At 52.9% G+C, this 18249-nt stretch overlaps 7 protein-coding genes across 7 annotated transcripts; 2 read left to right on the top strand and 5 right to left on the bottom strand.

Moving 5' to 3' along the window:
• Window positions 1–902: 902 nt before the first annotated feature.
• On the bottom strand, window positions 903–2937 carry CGGC5_v008083 (uncharacterized protein; the record flags this gene model as incomplete). Its single annotated transcript, XM_066151963.1, has 5 exons — window positions 903–920; window positions 973–1002; window positions 1481–1508; window positions 2067–2447; window positions 2507–2937. 5 exons carry the CDS (start codon window positions 2935–2937, stop codon window positions 903–905), a joined length of 888 nt encoding a protein of 295 aa, XP_066008630.1.
• A 586-nt stretch (window positions 2938–3523) lies between these two features.
• ipgm-1 (2,3-bisphosphoglycerate-independent phosphoglycerate mutase) lies at window positions 3524–5466 on the bottom strand (the record flags this gene model as incomplete). Its single annotated transcript, XM_032023189.1, has 3 exons — window positions 3524–4714; window positions 4779–5131; window positions 5436–5466. The coding sequence occupies 3 exons, from the start codon at window positions 5464–5466 to the stop codon at window positions 3524–3526; spliced, it is 1575 nt and encodes a 524-aa protein (XP_031892278.1).
• A 737-nt stretch (window positions 5467–6203) lies between these two features.
• CGGC5_v008081 (uncharacterized protein) lies at window positions 6204–6644 on the top strand (the record flags this gene model as incomplete). Its single annotated transcript, XM_032023178.1, has 1 exon — window positions 6204–6644. The coding sequence occupies one exon, from the start codon at window positions 6204–6206 to the stop codon at window positions 6642–6644; it is 441 nt and encodes a 146-aa protein (XP_031891888.1).
• Window positions 6645–6906: 262 nt separating this feature from the next.
• On the bottom strand, window positions 6907–8280 carry Tbcc (Tubulin-specific chaperone C; the record flags this gene model as incomplete). Its single annotated transcript, XM_032023166.1, has 5 exons — window positions 6907–7107; window positions 7163–7861; window positions 7923–8083; window positions 8169–8217; window positions 8269–8280. 5 exons carry the CDS (start codon window positions 8278–8280, stop codon window positions 6907–6909), a joined length of 1122 nt encoding a protein of 373 aa, XP_031891893.1.
• A 1728-nt stretch (window positions 8281–10008) lies between these two features.
• On the bottom strand, window positions 10009–10866 carry CGGC5_v008079 (uncharacterized protein; the record flags this gene model as incomplete). Its single annotated transcript, XM_032023155.1, has 1 exon — window positions 10009–10866. One exon carries the CDS (start codon window positions 10864–10866, stop codon window positions 10009–10011), a length of 858 nt encoding a protein of 285 aa, XP_031892279.1.
• A 3164-nt stretch (window positions 10867–14030) lies between these two features.
• On the bottom strand, window positions 14031–14673 carry CGGC5_v008078 (uncharacterized protein; the record flags this gene model as incomplete). Its single annotated transcript, XM_032023143.1, has 3 exons — window positions 14031–14151; window positions 14205–14319; window positions 14448–14673. 3 exons carry the CDS (start codon window positions 14671–14673, stop codon window positions 14031–14033), a joined length of 462 nt encoding a protein of 153 aa, XP_031891705.1.
• Window positions 14674–16745: 2072 nt separating this feature from the next.
• Window positions 16746–17200, top strand: CGGC5_v008077 (uncharacterized protein; the record flags this gene model as incomplete). The annotated part of the gene is made up of 3 exons (XM_066151962.1): window positions 16746–16994; window positions 17062–17106; window positions 17153–17200. 3 exons carry the CDS (start codon window positions 16746–16748, stop codon window positions 17198–17200), a joined length of 342 nt encoding a protein of 113 aa, XP_066008709.1.
• Window positions 17201–18249: the final 1049 nt, after the last annotated feature.

Here is an 18249-nt window from a genome sequence, read left to right as displayed (position 1 = left end):
GTAAACCGGCGAACGACTCCCAAACAGATCGCTTTTCGGAATCTGCACGTCATTTGGATGAAAACCGTGGAGCATCAGCCAGCATATCGACCGAAACACAAGAGTGCACCAGATGTCTTCGCAGCTGACATTTTCCACCTTCCATAACGGGATTTTGTTCAAATAACCACTACTTTCGTCCTCGACAACCCTGTTTGTGCTGTGATTATGGCTATCTGCGGGCACAGACACATCAAGGTCGCCAGCCAGCTTCTCCGCCTCGACGACAACCCTCGGGCGAGCAATTTGGAAATATATCTCCATGAGCTTTGCCTCCTTTAGTTCTGGTGGTATATGATCCAGTTCTTCCCACGTTGGCGATGGGGTTAAACCGCCACCGGCCATGATGTCGACTGGGGGTCCTGAAGCTATACCCTCATTCAGACCAGCAAGTATCACTTGGATGTGATTGCGTAATATGAGCAGGGTAAGTTTTCTTCTTCTGCTCTGTAAAATCTCTCGCTCTTCATGCGAGACATTTTGAGCTCCAGATGATGTTCTGTCCCGCATCACTTGCTCCCTCGCGTTGCGCGCTGTCAGGACCTCAGTTGCGTCAGCTACACTCTCATGCAGCAAATTAAGGAGATCGATGTCCGGAGCGACATAAATGTCGGGTGTCCTATCTGGGATTTGAGGCGTATGTTCCAGAATTGCTTGTGCGCTCTGATATATCCTTCTCTGAATGAATGTGTGGTTGCGGGTTGCAGCGCCGTGCATTGACATCCGCCCCTCGTCCAGTTGACAGACGAATGCCTTCATGATCAGAACAAGCGAAAAGTCAGCCGTATTCCACCTATGCTGTGTCGGATTCGGTAGCATGCGAAATACGCTGTTCTTGATGTGCAGTGATGTGGCTAGCATGCCTATGAGCTCGAACACAACTTTCTTATGAGTCAGCATTTCAGATGACACCGACTTGGATGCACAGCCTACTTGGAAAAATATGGGAAACTTTCTTATCTTCTAAGAAAAGTCCAGAAGTGAATTTATTGCAACCAATCGCAGCCAACGACTGAGCTATCTGATCTGCGCTGGCCAAGTGCAGAATCTCAGACTTGGGTTGGATGGCTATGGGGTGTCGATGTAACCTTGCATCCTTGGGCCTGAAAATCGTCGGCACAAAACCGAAACATAATTCTTTGACTTCAATTTTCGGGACTACTCGGTTTGACTCAAACCGGTTTCTTCCATTAATCCCAAATGTGAAAACGATTCCGAGTTCCGATACCCGACTGCTCGTTACGGTGTAACCGTTTGCGCGAGCTTGATAGATGTCTTGCGCACAGTTGAATTCTTTCCAGTAAATACCAAGAAGAGCGGCCAGTTCAATCATATGACACCACGTGGTAGTCATGTAAGGTCTTTGAAATGTAGATGGTAACGAAGCCCATGTTCTGCGTTTGCGTTGAATTGCCACTGCAAGAGTAGTACTCTGGCTTACCCCTAGGATAACTTCCTCGATGTCTACCCTAGAAGCCAGTAAGTATTTCCTTGATGGGTTATTGCGATAATCGAATTCTTCTAAAGAACTCCGTTGCCAGGCTCGAGATTCGTACTCCATTCCTTGCAATGCAGATAATAGAGTGACCCATGACGCAAGTTCGTTGTCAGCAATTCGGGTGTAATCCGGCCGTCTCTTCCATTTAATTGAGTCCCATGGCAATTGAGACATCGTTAAGGCGCGGCTCTCAACTGATACATCAATGAAGCGAATATCCGTACCCCTGATGGGCCCTTTGTCATTTGTTGGTGGACAGAGAAATATCACAGGCACCTCGAATTCAATATCAAACTTCAACTCTTTCATGCGCGGAACCCGTTTGACGAACTGCGCCCATTCTCCAATGGATGTTTCAGTTGGGCGTCGAGCAGTATAAAGCTTCTCTGTTGTCGGTTTCATGAACTCGTAGTGATGTGAATTTGATATATCTGGGGGAAAGACGGGGATGGCGACCCTGGAGAGAATAGAAACTTGAGACAAGCTGACTCCGGAAAAGACAGATAAAGTGTTTGATGCAGCGACAGACCTCCTGGTAGAGAAGTCGATTGTCCCTGCCCGAGCCCTACGATATGCTACCGAATCATCCAGAGCAGCTTGGAATTCGAAGGTTGGGATGGCGAAAGAAGATTCGTTTTGAGTGGGGGCCGGCTCGATTTTCTGATCCTCCGAACTTGGCTTCATTGTTTGCACCGAGTAGAACGATTGGTCGTCCACGTCTGATTGATGGTCGGAAAGGCATGGGAGGGAGCCTTGGGACTGGATGGGTCTTTTTGCCTCAAGAAGGCTCAAAGCGTCAAACGAGTCCTCTAGTGTTTCCAGCCTTCGGGAAAGATTGGTGTTTTCCAGCAGTTTCATGAGCTTCACTGACAACTCGTCTTGAGTTTGCGCAGCTCGTTGATCGGAGTCACTGAAAGCCCCAAGTTGTTAATCCTTGCATCATATACAAAAGATTTCAAGTGATCTTACCATTGAAGAATATTGAGAAGCAGCAAAGTAGTATCCTTGAAGGCTTGAAGTCGAATAATAAATGCAGAGAAGTCGCCCTCTTTGCGAACCCATTGCATACGCGCCATGAGTCGGTCACCCCCAGACTGCGTGATCTTCAAGACAGATTCTTCCAGTTCATTGAAGATGAGAACACCGTTCGTGAAAACAGTGATCAGATCGTCAATCGGGACAAGCAACGTCCTGCTCCTCGGCACCATACTGAGATTGTCCAGCAAACTATGCAGTGCCGACAATATGATGCGGGAGTTTACGACCTCGGAATGAACAGATCGCGCGATCTTCGGCGTATCCTTCGCCGCTGAGACATACGGCCCGAGAACTTTGACGACCTTCCCTGCCGCGGCGACGATGCCGACGATGGCGGAGATGACGCTGAGAGGATCGGACATGGCCGAGAGGATCGGGAATGCTTCAGCAAGACGTAGACCGTCCCTCTGAGCAAGAAGCTGAGGAGATAGAGGAGAAGCTGGCCGCGGGAGCCACGCAATGGAGTCGAGATTATTAGGAGGAAGAAGAGAAATCATTCCAAAACAGGTTGCGAAAGAAATCAGTTGGCAATAAGGAGGGGAAGCTAACTGCCAATGTTGGAGCATGGTATGCTCGACCAATGGATTGATGCAGGAGCAGGGGCAGCGCCGTTGCCCGCATAAAACTCCTTGAAAGAGCTCATCGTGCAGGCAAGTGGTCCGCGAACCACAATTGGTTGGCTGTTTTCCTGCCTTAGAAGATACAGGAGTGGAAGCTGGTCGAAGCATGTCTTACTATCCCAGCCTGGTTGATTGGTTTAGGAGACAGAGACCATTGTTCATTTGCCCCCTAGGCTGTCATCAAAGCGTGCTCTCAATCTCTATAGGTCTATTACTCGTCATAACCTAGGTGTTCAACTCACGCCACACGCTCAACTTTTCCCATAAACCCGCTCCCCGAAAACAGCACCCGCAACTCCGCACCCTACTCACAACCAAACACGCAAGTTTATGCCTTGGTCAGCAAGTTCGCGCCAGTCATCTCCTCGGGCTGGGGCAGGCCCATGGCGGCGAGGACGGTAGGAGCGACATCACCCAGGACACCGCCCTCCTTCTTGAGGCTCCAGCCCTCGGGGGCGTTGGCCATGATGAAGGGGACCTTGTTGGTGGTGTGCGACGTCTTGGGCTTGCCGTCGGCGAACTTCATCTCCTCGGCGTTGCCGTGGTCGGCGGTGATGAAGAGGATGTAGCCCTCCTTCTTGCAGGCCTCGTAGATCTTGCCAATGGCCTTGTCGGTGGCCTCGACACCGACAATGGCGGCCTCGTACACACCCGTGTGGCCGACCATGTCGGGGGGCGCGAAGTTGTTCATGACAAAGGGGAACTTCTGCTCGCCGAGACGCTTGGCGACCTGGTTGGCGACGCCGTCGGCGGACATCTCGGGGGCCTTGTCGTAGGTGGCGACGGACTTGTTGGAGGGGACGAGATCCTGCTTCTCATCACGGGTCTCGAGGGCAAAGACCTTCTCGACACCACCGTTGAAGAAGAAGGTGACGTGGGCGTACTTCTCCGTCTCGGCGATGTGGACCTGCTCAACCTGCTGCTTGCCGAGCCACTCGGCGAGAACGTTGCCCATACGCTGGGGCTCGAAAGCGATCTCGAAGGGGTAGTCGGTCTTGTACTGGGTCATGGTGACCAACTTGTTGATCTTAGGGTAGGGGAAGTCGGGGAGGACGGAGCGGTCGACGTCGCCGAGGAGCTGGGTGATCTGGCGAACACGGTCGGAGCGGTAGTTGAAGAAGAAGACAGTGTCGTCGTCCTTGATGCGGCCTTCCTGGCCACCGACGATGATGGGGGTGAGGAACTCGTCCTTGTCCTTGTCACCGCCGCGGGCGTAGCGCTCCTTGACGGTCGCGACGGGGTCGGTGCTCTCCTCGCCCTCGCCGAGGATCATGCCCTTGAGGGCGAGCTCGACACGCTCCCATCTCTTGTCGCGGTCCATGGCGTAGTAGCGGCCAACAACAGTGGCGATCTTGCCGATGCCAATCTCCTTTGCGGTCTTGACAAGCTCCTCCATGTAGCCGGCGCCGGACTTGGGGTCGGTGTCGCGGCCGTCACCGAAGAAGTGGATGTAGACCTCGGGGACGCCATACTGCTTGGCGGCCTTGAGGAGGTTGTAGAGGTGCTCCTGCTTGGAGTGCTGGAGGGGAATCAGACGTCAGTGACACTTCTATTTTGGGGTGATAGTATTCGGTGCGACTTACAACACCGCCGTGAGAGACGAGACCGCACAGGTGCAGTCTGCCGTTGCCGTTCTTGGCGCTCTCGAAGGTCTTCTTGATAACAGCGTTGTCGGGGAGCTGGCCGTTCTTGATGGTCTGGTCGATGCGGACGACGTCCTGCCAGACGACACGGCCGGCGCCAATGTTCAAGTGTCCGACCTCAGAGTTGCCCATCAGACCCTCGGGCAGACCGACGGCAAGGGAGGAGGCGTCGAGCTCGCAGTAGCCGGTGCTGCTCTTGGCGAAGTCGTCCATGACGGGGGTGTTTGCGTTGGTGATGGCGTCGCCATCCTTGGGAGAGTCGGCGCCGGGAACACCCCAGCCATCAATCACGACTGTAGGAGCGCAAGATCCACAAGATTAGCCAGCCGACCTCGAGGTACAGGACGATGTAGGCGAGGGTGAGGACGTAGTCGGGGGAATTGTGCTTGGGCTTGGGCTTGACAAGATTTGAGGGCTTGGGAGGAGGGGGAGGTGCCTCTTCAGATTGCTGTTTGGCTTGGTTCTGGGCTCCGCGACCAGCTTCGAGGCTCACACCACCACCATCAACACCACCAACAACGCGACTGCCATCACCAGCACCACCGCGGGGTCGCAAGGAGGGGCACGGAGGGTTGGGAGGGAGATCTTCTGACGTACTCAGGCAGGCCTTCTGGTCGGTCTTGGCCATGGTGTATATGTATTCTATGCTTCGATGTCTTTACAGGATGGGTATGTAGGAGGAAAGGAAACAGAAAAGGTGCAGAGGGTTGCGTGATTTTTTATTTTTTTTCTCGGCCGCGGTGGTGGTGAGGTTGAGGAGACAAGACTTGATTGAATCGGCCCAGCCAATGCACCTTGCACACAGTCAGTCGGGACCTGCCTGCCCAGCAGCTCCGGTCGGTCCAGTGTCTGCTGTTCTGTTTTATCGGTGTCAGTGTTTGGTGGGGGTTTATGTCATAGTATCGCCGATAATAGACCCGTGTCGGCGTGATTGTTATTGGCACTGTCCATAACCACCGCAATGAGGCGGGACTCACAGTGCTGTCTCTATCATAAACAGTGTGGGCTGATGGAAGCTGCCCCTCTGTTGACTTTCAACAATTTTTAGCTGCCAATCGGCGACGCGCTAAAACGCCCGTGGTAGCTCCCGCACCGCAACTGTCTCGGCGGAGCTTGCCCCTGCCACTCTCGACACTTTGCCCAGCCCGGAACTGCTCCCTCCTGCAACGGCGACTGCACCTGCACCTTCGCCTGCAATTGACTTTGACGCCTCGTCGACCTCGACCAACGACACCACGGCAATTACGCACACGCCCCGAGGCTGAAGCTCCGACTCTCCTCCTACCTACCTCACCAGTAAACGATCATAACCTCAACCTACCAACCTCCACACGCGCCTGCCTCCCGGACACCCAAACCATCAAGATGCCTCCCCATCCGCTCGAGCTCCCTTCAACCCTCTCCCCCGACGCCCTCGACACCCTCACCGAGCTCACGGGCATCCTCACCCGCCTGCGCACCGCCATCCAGACCTCCGGCGCCACGGGCGGCATCACGGGCGCGACCCCGGCCGCCTCCGGCCCCGGCGCGACGCCAAACACCCTCGGCGCCAGCCCAAACACGCCGCTCTCCCTGAAGGACGTCCCCGCCCAGACCGACGCCCTGAAGCACAAGCTGCAGCGCGCCCGCGTGCAGATGCGCGCGCTGCCCGACATGGAGCGCACCACCGCCGAGCAGGAGGACGAGATCAAGGAGCTCGAGGAGCGCATCAAGATGCAGCGGGAAGTACTGGACCGGCTGAGGGAAGCGGGCGTCAAGTTTGGACACGATGAGGGCGGGGGCGGCGATAAGATGGAGACGGAGTAGTGGATTGACGTTGGTTGATGGCAGGGGAATTGGGGACGGCACAGGCACGACGATTGAGCAGCTTCACATCAGCGACGAGACAGGATGCTGCGGCAGGGACTACGTTTGATTTTTTTACCAGATTGCTCATATGATACCCGAAATGCGACTTGGACGATACTTGAACAATGGACAGAAGACGCTATTCCTTGCGCCCGTGCAAAACCTCGCCCGCCAAACTCCTGTCCAAACCAAACCGATCGACTAGGAATATGCGAACAGCTCAATGCTTCGGTATACCAACAGCCTTCAGTATATCATGCAAATCCTTGCCTTTCTCTCCCGGCACCGTCTTCGTCCAAATCTCCTCAGCCAGTCGCTCTTCCTCCGGCAACACGCTCCAGTTCGGGCTCGGCTCCGACTTGAGCCACTTGAAGTCGTCAACCTGATCCCACTGGTTCTTGACCGGGTCTTCAGGGGTATCCTGCAAAAACGTTAGCAAACAACATGGAGAATACCTTCAGGCCCGTTTAACTCACAAAAGCCGCGGGCAGCGGCGCAAACCGCATATTCTCACAATCCTCAATAATCGGATGACTCGAGCAGTGCAGATAGATATCCACGTTCCTGCACTCGTGGATCCGCACCTGCCGCGCCGACACAACCACGATACTGTCCTTCACCCCGGTAATGTGCGCCGGCCCCGCCACGTTGCCTGCCACCACGAGGCTGCCCTCGACATCACGCAGCGCCAGGTTCGCAAACGACGTCGTGCCGGACAGCGCGAGGGACATGTCGACGATGCACCCGCGCAGGTCCGTCAGCCGGCCCGACGAGGTCGCCCGCGACGCCGACGACGGCAGGATGATGTGCAGCCCGTCCTGACCGTAAATGGCGATGTCCTTGGCCGTGGAGAAGCTCGGCTTGCGCACTTTGGTCGTGCTCGGGCGCGCCATCTCCTCGTTGTAGTTCTTGTGCGGGAAGGAGGGCAGCTCGCCGAGGCCGTCGTCGGTCTCGGCGGCGGCGGCGGCGCGTGACTCGGGGGCCATGACGGGCCCGCCGCGGGAGGCGGGGAGAGGGTCGGCGAGGCTTGCGCCGACCACGAGGCGCGGGTCGTTCTTGGGCGCGGAGAGGTCGCTGGTTGCGGCGGCTTTGCCGCGGGACTTGAACTGGAAGCGGGAGCGGGGGGCGAGTTTGGTGGTAGTTTCGTTTAGCTTGTCCGTGAGGGCTTTGACGGCCTGGGAGGGTGTTAGAGAGTCTAGCTTAGGTCTTGGTACTGGATGAAGGAGAAGGACTCACCTGGGCATAGGAGCGCTGGTCATATGAAGGCACGTAGTCCGAGGCGTCGGCGACCTCGTGGGAGAGGGCGGATATGCCGGCGAGAATGTGGTCAATGGCATCCTGCCTCTCGCCGCCTACCTGGGATACGGACCCGAGGCCGTCGATCTGGTCTTGCAAGCCTGTAACATGTGGAGTCAGCTATGAAATCCCAGGGTAGCTCAGTGGCAGCATTATCATAGCTCAGTAACATGAGGACAAGCATACCGGCGACTTCATCCTGGAAATGGCGGTAGAACTTCTCTTTGGGGTCGATCTGCATCCTGGTTACTGGCAATCCTCCTCCGTACGCGACAGGCTGAATCACTTCAGGCGCCATTGTATTTGACTGTGTCTCTTCTCAAAAGACAAGAAATTATACCACAAATATCTTGCTTTATGGACCTTTCTTTATATATACGAGGCGAGAAACATACAAAGAAGCAAGCTTCTGAGCTCGTGTTTCAAGAATGAGGAAGAGGGGTGTGTGTGACAGATAACAAAGGGACGAAATCTTGCCGACGTTACCTGGGGTAAATAAAAGGTAAAATCGAGGCGCGCGCGGGGGAGGTTCGCATTCGACAACGGTCTGTGGGCTGGCCAGCTGGGGTGAGGATATCCCGGGGAAGTGGCGTGTTGGCGATCTTTCCTGGGTAGCTAGCCCGAGCTTCGGTTCGCTTTTGTGTCTTGAAAAACACGCGACTCTTTTTGGGTGTGACGTCGCTACGTAGCGCACCTAAGGTAAGGTAGGCAAATGGCGGGTTGGACGGTCCAGGGTTGGAGGAGAGCAGTCCTGTTGCTCTGTGAGGTCGTGTGTGCTGTGCTTCTGCATCTAAGGTATGCAGAGGAAGGGTAGCAGCAACTCGACGGGGAGAAAAGCAGCTCACCTGTGTCTCCGAGTGGGATGATGCGCTGCTGCAGGGTGAGGTGAGGTGATGGAATCAATGCTTGCTGAAGTCTACCCCTCCATCAATGGAACCAACCCTGGCCTGCCGCAGACAGAGCTTGGAGGCGGCGAGCTGTGGTTCTAGCCGGCGGGGCTTGCCTGTCGCTGGGGCAGGGGTTCCTGGACGCAGATTGGCGGCTCAGTCGGGTTTTCTTCAGTGGGGCGACCTGGGACTGCACCGACGATTCCACATCTTCCTCTCTTCCACTCCAAACCTCGCTAATAATTGGCGCCTACACTGACGTGCAGACGAGCCGTCGACACCACCGCCCGACGGATCGATGACCCGGTGCTGCAAGGATAGCAGCCACCACCACCACCACCACCACTACATCGTCTACTCTGCAGCAAACACGATGATGAGGGGCGGGGAAGAGGAGGTGTCAGTGTGGAAGCGCTGACGGCACAGACCGCAGGCGCCATGCCTTCCCCGCAATGCATCGGCGGCCTGTGTGTGCCAATTGGACCCTGGATCGGCCGTCTTCTGGTGTGTGTGTGAGCGAGAGGGCCGTCTGACGTCGTTCGCATGGAGACTTCATGTGCCGGACCGCCTGCGGGAGTTGGGATGAAGTAATGGGTGGTGGATAAAGTGTGGGGTATTCATGTGCAGGTCTTCCACGACATTACGATGTTGCGCAGTGACGACCGTGGGTGTGACGTTCTCTTTGACGACAGCTGAAGCCTCAGGATCCATCGTGACATTTCATCTGATCAATAGGTGAGCATGGAGACATACTTGTCGACAGCGGATTTGAGTTTGGGGGTGCAGAGGACCGTTTCTCGTGGTTCGTTTTTCGGCTTCTCATTTGGGAAAGACGTCTTTTATTTTAAGGTAGGAAAGGTGTCATGCGACGGCGGCAACCCATTAGGAAGGAGCAGAGCTGGAAGTGCCAGAAGCTCTCTGAAGATGAAGAAACACTCACAGGTCAAAGTCAACATCGCAAACACAAGTTACAGGATGCTAATGTGCAAACAGAAAATGACAGGGTATATTGGAGTCATTAGGTCATTATCATATTCATATTCTCATAAGATGTCCTGGACTCGATCCGATCCAAGGCATCACATCACCCACGAACCTAGTGAAGCATCCCGCACCCCACCAACACGACCAAGCCAGCCTCACCAAACGCAGCACTCATGCAACCCCGCGACATACTTCGAGGCCATGTAGTACTGCATGTCGAGGCGATCGAGCCTCTTCCACTCCTCCGCGAGCAGGCACTCACCTCTCGCCATCCACTTGCCAGTAGGCCACGGGTCAACGTGCCCGCTCTGCATCTCGAGCCGGATCTTCTCAAGCACCTTCTGCCACTTCTCAATGGTGTCCCGCGACTTGGAGATCTCTGCGGCGATGTGCTCGCGGCTGTTGGCCTCTCGAGGACGCAGTCGCTGAGAGTCCTCAAGCTGGCGCAGGCCCGTGGCGCGCTTCTTCCCCGCCAGGATCTTGAGCATGTTGTCCGAGTGATCCTCGTCGCAAAGCGAGCCCACGATCCAGGCGTCGCTCATGTGGATCTCCGGGCTGGCGTAGGGGACATCGGACATGGTGATGTCGGCCATGGCGTCGGAGACAATGTCCATGTCCATGTCGAACATGGTGCTGGAGACGTCGCTGGAGACGTCACTGGAGACGTCACTGGAGACGTCGCTCATGCTGACGTCGGGCGAGTTGTAGGAGGCATCGTCAATGTCCATGACGACGCCGGCGTTGGGGACGTCGTTGTTGTATCCCTGGACCGGGGCGCACATGCCGGCCATGTAGTAGTTAGCACCGTTGGAGGGGTTGCCCCCATCGGTGAATTGGTGTGCCACGGCATTGTGGCTTTGTTGAACAGGGGAGGTTACGCCCTCCCAATTCCAATTGGCGACTACCTGGAACGGGTCGGGAGCAGCGGCGGCGACGGCGGCAGTCCTCACCTTCTCCTGCTGCTTCTGGACGTACTTGGCCCTGATAGCGTTAAGACTCTTGAGGGCTGCCATTGTGTGCGTAAGTTGCCTTGTGAGTAGTTGTGATAAGGAGTAGAATGGATGTGTAGGTAAGAGGCCTGTTGGAATCTATTCGTAGGATAGATGTGGTGGTAGGCGGCCTGCAATATGGGTATAGATGTGAAGAAGATTGTTTGCAGTGGATCGTCAAGTTAGTATATGCACTACTGGAATCTGTGTGATTTGCCAATTGTGATATCCTAAGATGGGATGGGGAGGTCGGAAGATGCAGATCACAGCAGAAGAAAGTTGGGCAGCTTATAAGCACTTCCCAGATCATCCGGAGAAACGTCCTCGTTGTTGAAGGTCAACCTTTGAGGCTATCCTTCACAATTGGATTTTGGATAGGGACATCTCCGAAGGGAGGAGTTTGCTTGATACGATGGGGTTGAGAACCTCGTGTGGTCGATTCCTCCAGGTAGTCAGAAGAACCTGTGGTGATTCTACCTTGGTCGAGTCTGATATTTCGAGCCAGATGGCTTCCATGCACGTGACGCGGTGAGAGAGATTGATACCAGAAACCTTTGCGGTTCGGTAAGAGTCTGCTTCATGTGTAGACCTTGACTGACACTCATCACACACGCCCTCCACAAAGGTGTCGACCACATAGGTTAAATTCGAACAATACAGCTCGGTCACCGACCCTTCTGCAATCACGGGTGGTAACCATGCGGTCGGCGGCGCATACGGCAGCCAAGGTGGCGGTGATCATCGCGATGCTGAAGCGCATATTGACTGGCGATGAGGGTGGCTTATATTCGCACTGATGTCCAGGTCTCTTGTTATTATCAACAACACGATGTGTAGTGCCTATTCGTGAGACTTGCCTGTGGAAAATACCCAAGTATGAAGCTTGTGGGCTGTGCAATGTAGTTTCGTTGAGGGTAATATCCAATTAGTATGATAAGATGAGTGAGAATGCAACTGAAGCGAGAGATATTTGGACTCTTATAGCCACCATAAGTACGGTGTCTCCATGAGCTCCCTCCTAAAGCTTCTTTGGACTATTAGTATTTGTTTGAGACATTGCGAGCGCCGAGAACTATCATCGGGCAACGTGATGCTTATCGTATTACCCCAAGGCGGCCGTGGGCGCCCTTGGCAATCATGGTCTTAATTGAGTGAATGGATGCGTGGGCAGTGTCTTGTATACCCAATGTGTTGTTTACCAGTAGCACACCTACATATCGCTCTGATGCGTTCAGGTTTTGTGCTCAGCTATTTTGCCGAAACCCGCTAGGTGATGATTCGGAGAATGTCACACGGAAAGTGGGAGTTCGTGACATGATCAGAGAGGCCTTATTGCTGTTCCATTATGGAGCTCAAACCAGCCTGACTTCTGTTACCTTATGGGTTTAGTATGGTTAAATATCCTCCATTGTCTGGGGTCCCCGCAAACGACAACTTCTGGATCATGTTCAGAATATCGGCGGGTTGGGGTTTGCCAATTGAATTCAGCTCAGACAATAGATGCGCTGGGTGACTTTTCTATGACTTAAAAGTGTCCCAAGATCATTCGAACCTACTTTAAGGGATCATTCAGCTTCACCGGGACGTACAATTACCTGATGTAGCAAGTTTGGTGTTACCACATCCGCTGTGTAGCTGTGTCTCGACCATCCTTCTCGCCAGGCTGGGATAGTTCAGCTGAACAACCATCACCACTAAGACAGCCACTGACATACGGTGGATGTTGTGAAACTTGTCGTGAAAGTCACAGCTGTGGGCAATCTCTACCAAGTACACTGTACTCCAAGATGTGATTGCGTTCGGAGGGCCGAAGCTTCCAGACACATCTCTCTCCGCCGCAAGACGGTGCCAAATGAAGGGATTGGGAGGTCACTGGGTGTGTGAAGTGATAGGTGTGATACCACAATGAACCAATGCTACAGCGAGACAGCAACTTGTACGTAGACCTTTGAGCGTCGGCGCAGGCTGTTATCTTCCTACATCAACCAACCACCCGGATGACCTGTGAGTCAACCCAAACTCAAATCTCAAGACCTCGATGTTTCGAGACTATGAGTCAACCACGTAGAACCGTGGGCATCCTTCATATGTTTGAATTACTGACTGGTCATCCAATAAACACGAAAAGGTCCTGTAGCTCAGTTTGGTCAGAGCATCGTCCTGATATCACGTCAGATACGGCGGAGGTCGCCAGTTCAAGCCTGGTCAGGACCATTCTTTTTCAGTCTTTTTTTTTTGCTCATTGTTTTTTTCTTCTTCTTTTTTTTCCATCAACAGACGCGCCCATATACGTAAGTGCTCCTAGACTGACCAGCCTTTTAGCCGCTTTTCTAAGGTTGTTCAAATCTTGCGATCTTCCAGGGTAAAGAGGCTCACTCATTGACACCAAGGCATGAAGTTACATGTCTTTTGTGTTTAGCGATGTATAAAATTCCTCTTAAACCACAAATAGCGACAGAACTGGACGAGAGGCAACATGACTTGAAGAGTGTCTTGCTAACCATGATCGTGATGAACATGCATTTCAGGAGGCGAAGCGTGTTGCAATCACAGAAGGCATCCGCTAGAAAGATTGGCTTTGTTGTTTCGCTGTAGGAAGTACATTATGCTGTCATTGCTGTCACATGTATTGTTGCTCGCCGTGCGGGGGCGGGGGGGGGCATTCAGAGGCATTGGACGATGATCTTTTTTTCCTTCTAACTTTTTTCTTCGCAGTTTGCCGCCTGGAGGCGCACCTTGTTGACTGCCGTATGACTCTCACGGGGACGATGATCTCTGTATGTAACTTGTGACTGTGGGCACCTAAGAACATCCCCCAGCCCCGCAACATTCAGACTGATTGATGTCCTGGGTGTCTCCCAGAAGTCGTCACACAATGGGGAACTCAAACAATGGTGGGTAGCAATTGTGTGGTAGCTTGGTGGCCGACGGCCTTATAGATGGATAGTCCTGCTTCGTGTATTCGTATTGCGATGAAATGAATGAACACGGGAAGAGGACGTTAGCAGTCGACGGGTTCACGAAAACAAACGTTTGTTCAACGGCGGTGAGTTGATTCCATAGGCGCTGAGGATCCCATCACCACACTATGGTCGAAACCGAAGAGTAGAATATAGGTACTGCATGTATTGGAACTTTTGACAGGATATATCAGTTGACGCCTAAAAACGCTACATCGCTAAGATTCTCTACGAGGAAGTACACTTGACACCCTTGACGCCATCAACGGTGGTCTCTTCGCACTTGATCGCCGTCGTGGAGGTGAAGGTCATGGTCACGGTGCCGTTAGTCGAAGCTTCATAGTTCACGCTAGCTTCCTGTTAGCTGCTTTGAGTGATAGCAAGGTTGCGACGCGGGCTTACCTGGAGTTGAACTTAATGGGGTTGATTCCAATGCCAAGACCAATGATCATGGTGTCCTTGGTAATGGTGAATCCGCCGCCGAGACCGAAAGAGTCCGAGCCGGATTGAAGACCACCTGGTAAGCAACTCGTTTAGTATGTCTCTTCAAACTTCTCTGCCAACGAGATCTGCGTCCTTCTATTTGTTTCCCGAGTCCATCGTCGCTGCCCGGGTCAAACCGCGCCAGCTTAACGTCTAACCTACCTCCAAAAGACTGGCCCTCAGCCCAGTTGATGCCACAACCAACTCCGATACCTCCAAAGGGAGACAAGGTTCCCGCGGCGCTGACGGCGCCGGTTCCGGAAGTGGCCGTGACGTTCTTGGTCAGCGCCGTAATGTCAACAGCAGGCGTCGTGTTCTGGCGCGGGGAGAGGATCCCGGCGGAGGCGAGGCCAGCGAAGGCGAAGAGCTTGACGAATGAGTTGACCATCTTGAATTCCTTCTTCGTAAGACGTTGTTATCGGATGTGATTCTGGATCGGGGTCGAATTGATCGGCGGATCGACGTCGGCGCGTGGGAACGAGTGACTGTGGTGAGTGAAACTTGCGATGAACGCATCCACCACCGCGCGCGTCACGCATGGGCGGGTTCGTCGGGCAGTTATACCTCACCGCGCAGCACCCACCACCGGGAAAGGGGGAGCAGCGTTGCCCCGACCTTTCATGACGAGTGTCGTGCGGTCCACCCGTCGAATGTCAATTTTTGGGGCTGATGTGACTGCGGGCTGCCCGGGGACTTGTCTCGAGAGCGGGCGCGCAATCTATCCAGAAAGTCTATTTTGAAACCCTGGTCCTGGGCGGTTGCATGCAAATGCCGAGTGAACCCCTATTTCCGGCGGATTGGTTCGTGGAAGAGGCTAGACTGCCCTATGAGGTTAGAGTAATAGCATTGTTTTAAAGGCAACAGATCCTGGGATCGATGTTGGAGTGACAGTTGTTGTTCTGATGCTTGTCTTGGTGGTGTTCGTTTGAGAAGGTTCGACACTGACGCGAAACTCCAAGGCCAGATGTCGGCGAGTCATGAGGTAAGTGATGTTCCCCCGAGCCGACATATGGACGCGATGATGATTTTTGGCTATAATACCAGGTCTGGAATTGGAGTCATGATCAGTTGTATGCCTCTATCCGAAGCCTTTCAGACAGCATAATGTATCCTCAGCAAATGTAGTCCGACGCCAATTCTGTGAAAGAAGACCACCATTGCTGCGCGTATGTGGCCAAATACCCTTAGGATTCGTCCGCATCTGTCAACTTTCTGTGCATGTACTCGAAGGACTCCTATCTACTATGCTATCCTAAGTTGATATACTTTCTCTACGCTTCACTTACGCTGGTTGTTCGGTTTACTGGGACTTCCATCGCATATCACGTTAAGTGAAATCGTTGCAGCTCTTCATTGCCTCGTTAAAGGCTTTGTGGTGTTTGGCAGAAAGATTCGGATGATTGAAGAAAGGTTCTGCCGGTAAAGCGCAAAAAGGTCAGATCCCCTGATCGGCGAGATGTCATGTGCGTATGGATTCCTCATATGAAGGTCAACCCAGTCGTGGCTCATGGGCTCCGGCTGTGTGCCGGCATGTTAAGCGAGGAAAAGTGCATGCTTGCGTTCCAACACTATGTGCATGCCGACAACACTGATTGGGCGTAGGTCAACTGCATCAGGTCAGACTTGCATCTCAATGCGACCCTGAACAGTAGCGATTCGCTATTATCGTTTGATTTGTCTCGGCGTGGTTCTTCATCGGGTACAAAGGCCCGGTGGTCCCTCGTTCGTTGCTGGTTGGATACTGGGCCTTGTTTCTCTTGTCTCTAAACTCTCAACAGTTCCAACATCGAACACTGCGAAGCCCCAAACGGCTCGATCATGAAGCTTCTCAACTGCGAAACCCGCCAAATCGAAGATTTCTCTGGTGAAAAGATCCCTGATACGTATGCGATCTTATCGCATCGATGGGAGGACGATGAGGTTATCTACCAAGACTTTCGAACTCCAGAGATCGCCGTGAAGAAGGCTGGGTGAGAGAAAATAGACAACTTTTGTCGTGTTGCACTCGAAAACAACTACAAGCATGTTTGGATTGACACTTGCTGCATCAACAAAGAGGACCTCACGGAGCTTACCGAGGCAATCAACTCAATGTTCAAGTGGTACGCAAACTCCGCAGTTTGCTACACTTATTTGTCCGACATCGCGCTCGGAGAACCGATTGAAGATTCCCTTTGGTTTACTCGGGGATGGACGTTACAGGAACTGATCGCTCCTGCCCGAATGGAGTTCTTTGACAAGCATTGGAGGCGGATTGGAACACGGTTTCAACTTCGCGAGGCTATCCAAAGGTGTACGCACATTGTTGACGAGATTCTTGACGAAACACCAGAAACCCGAAACATACGTACGATTCTAGCGCGCAACTCAGTGGCGCGCAGAATGTCTTGGGCTGCAGGACGGGCAACTACTCGCGAAGAAGATCGGGCTTATACTCTCCTCGGGATCTTTAGCGTCAATATGCCCTTGCTATACGGAGAGGGTAGTCAGGCATTCGTTCGTCTTCAGGAAGAGATTGCGAAGGAGTCCAACGATCTATCGCTTCTGGCGTGGAGGCGATTTGAGTGGCCTAGCAACAGCTTAGGGCCGCAATCGACGAAGCGACCAGGTCTGCCACGAGAACCCTGTGGAATTCTGGCCATTTCCCCTGATGACTTCCACTCTTCACATGATGTTATCCTGCGAAGGGGTGTTAAGTACAATCCTGAAGTGAGTCAATGTCGGAGTTTGCACACAACCCGCCCCTCGGCTTTTGTGAGGCTAACATTTCTTTCAGTTCACCATTACTAATAAAGGGTTGAAAATCACAACAGAAGCTACGGTGATAGAGGGGAACGTTTGGCGTCTTGCTTTGGGATGCCGCGCAGTCGACAGTAGTCCCCAAGACACTATCGGCGTCTTACTCAGAGGAGTAGATGGCGGTGAGTTCGTGAGGTGGAATTCTAACTCTCGGATACAGTGGCGGGGTGACAGCCAGGGACACGACATGACATTTTATATCAAAAAGTCTATCGATCTAGATATGAGTGGGATGATAATTTCCCAACTGGAGTCCATGTTTCGCCGTTCATTCCAATTCAACGCCAATGCTAAGAGCCGTGTCAAATTTGGCCGAGCTATGCCGGCCCTCAACTGGATCAAAGATCAAAATCTAATCATCACAGAGGGTCTAGAAAGTTTTGAGGGATTTGTCATGTGCGAATTTCCTGTGGGGCTTTCTACAGTGCCAATACCATCCTTTGTTGTTGCCTGTGGATTTGGTCCTGGTGTCGAAAGATGGTGTCTGCATAGGTTCAGCTAAGGGGCCGAATCGTTATCTCTTCAAGGCAGCAGAAGAGGGTGATCTGCACCAGGTGGGAATGCTGGGACCCAAAGCAAGCAAGAGCAAGAAGTGTTCCTTGATAGTTGGTTTTCATGGACATTTCGAGATAAAACCACGAGAAGACAACAGCGATACTATAGATATTCGGGTTTATATTTGACCCGGGGGAGCGGGACCTCGTTCAAAAGAAGTATGCAATCAGTATTGTTATTTGGTATCTCAACCGCACATTAGACGTCTTTCTGGCATGTTGGTAAAGTCTACGTCACGGCAGGGTGTAAATCTGTTTGCATTCTGTTGAAACCTGACTTATATATCACCTACTTACTCATCAGCAAACAAATACCCGGGACATGAGAATGCTTACTTAGCCATAAAATCCGACAAACAACGTGGGAACAGGTGACGAAATCGGAGCTAACTCCAAAAAAGTTCAATTCAGATACGTGTTGCCAATGAGAGATCTTCACCACACATGCGTGTGGGCTCTTACGGCGTTCTACAACAGGAGACATCTGCCAACTAGATCTTGGCCCATGCGCCCAGATCGGAAAGTGCAGGTTTTCAGAAACATCAATTATCATTTCGATTGGAGGCTGTTCTCCCTTCCACCGTCTCCAGTTACTATTCTACTTGTTCATG

Source organism: Colletotrichum fructicola, assembly GCF_000319635.2.
Source record: "Colletotrichum fructicola Nara gc5 chromosome Unknown KSG_Nara_v1_contig04, whole genome shotgun sequence".
Lineage (NCBI taxonomy): Eukaryota > Fungi > Ascomycota > Sordariomycetes > Glomerellales > Glomerellaceae > Colletotrichum > Colletotrichum fructicola.
This window is presented reverse-complemented; position numbering and strand designations above follow the sequence as displayed.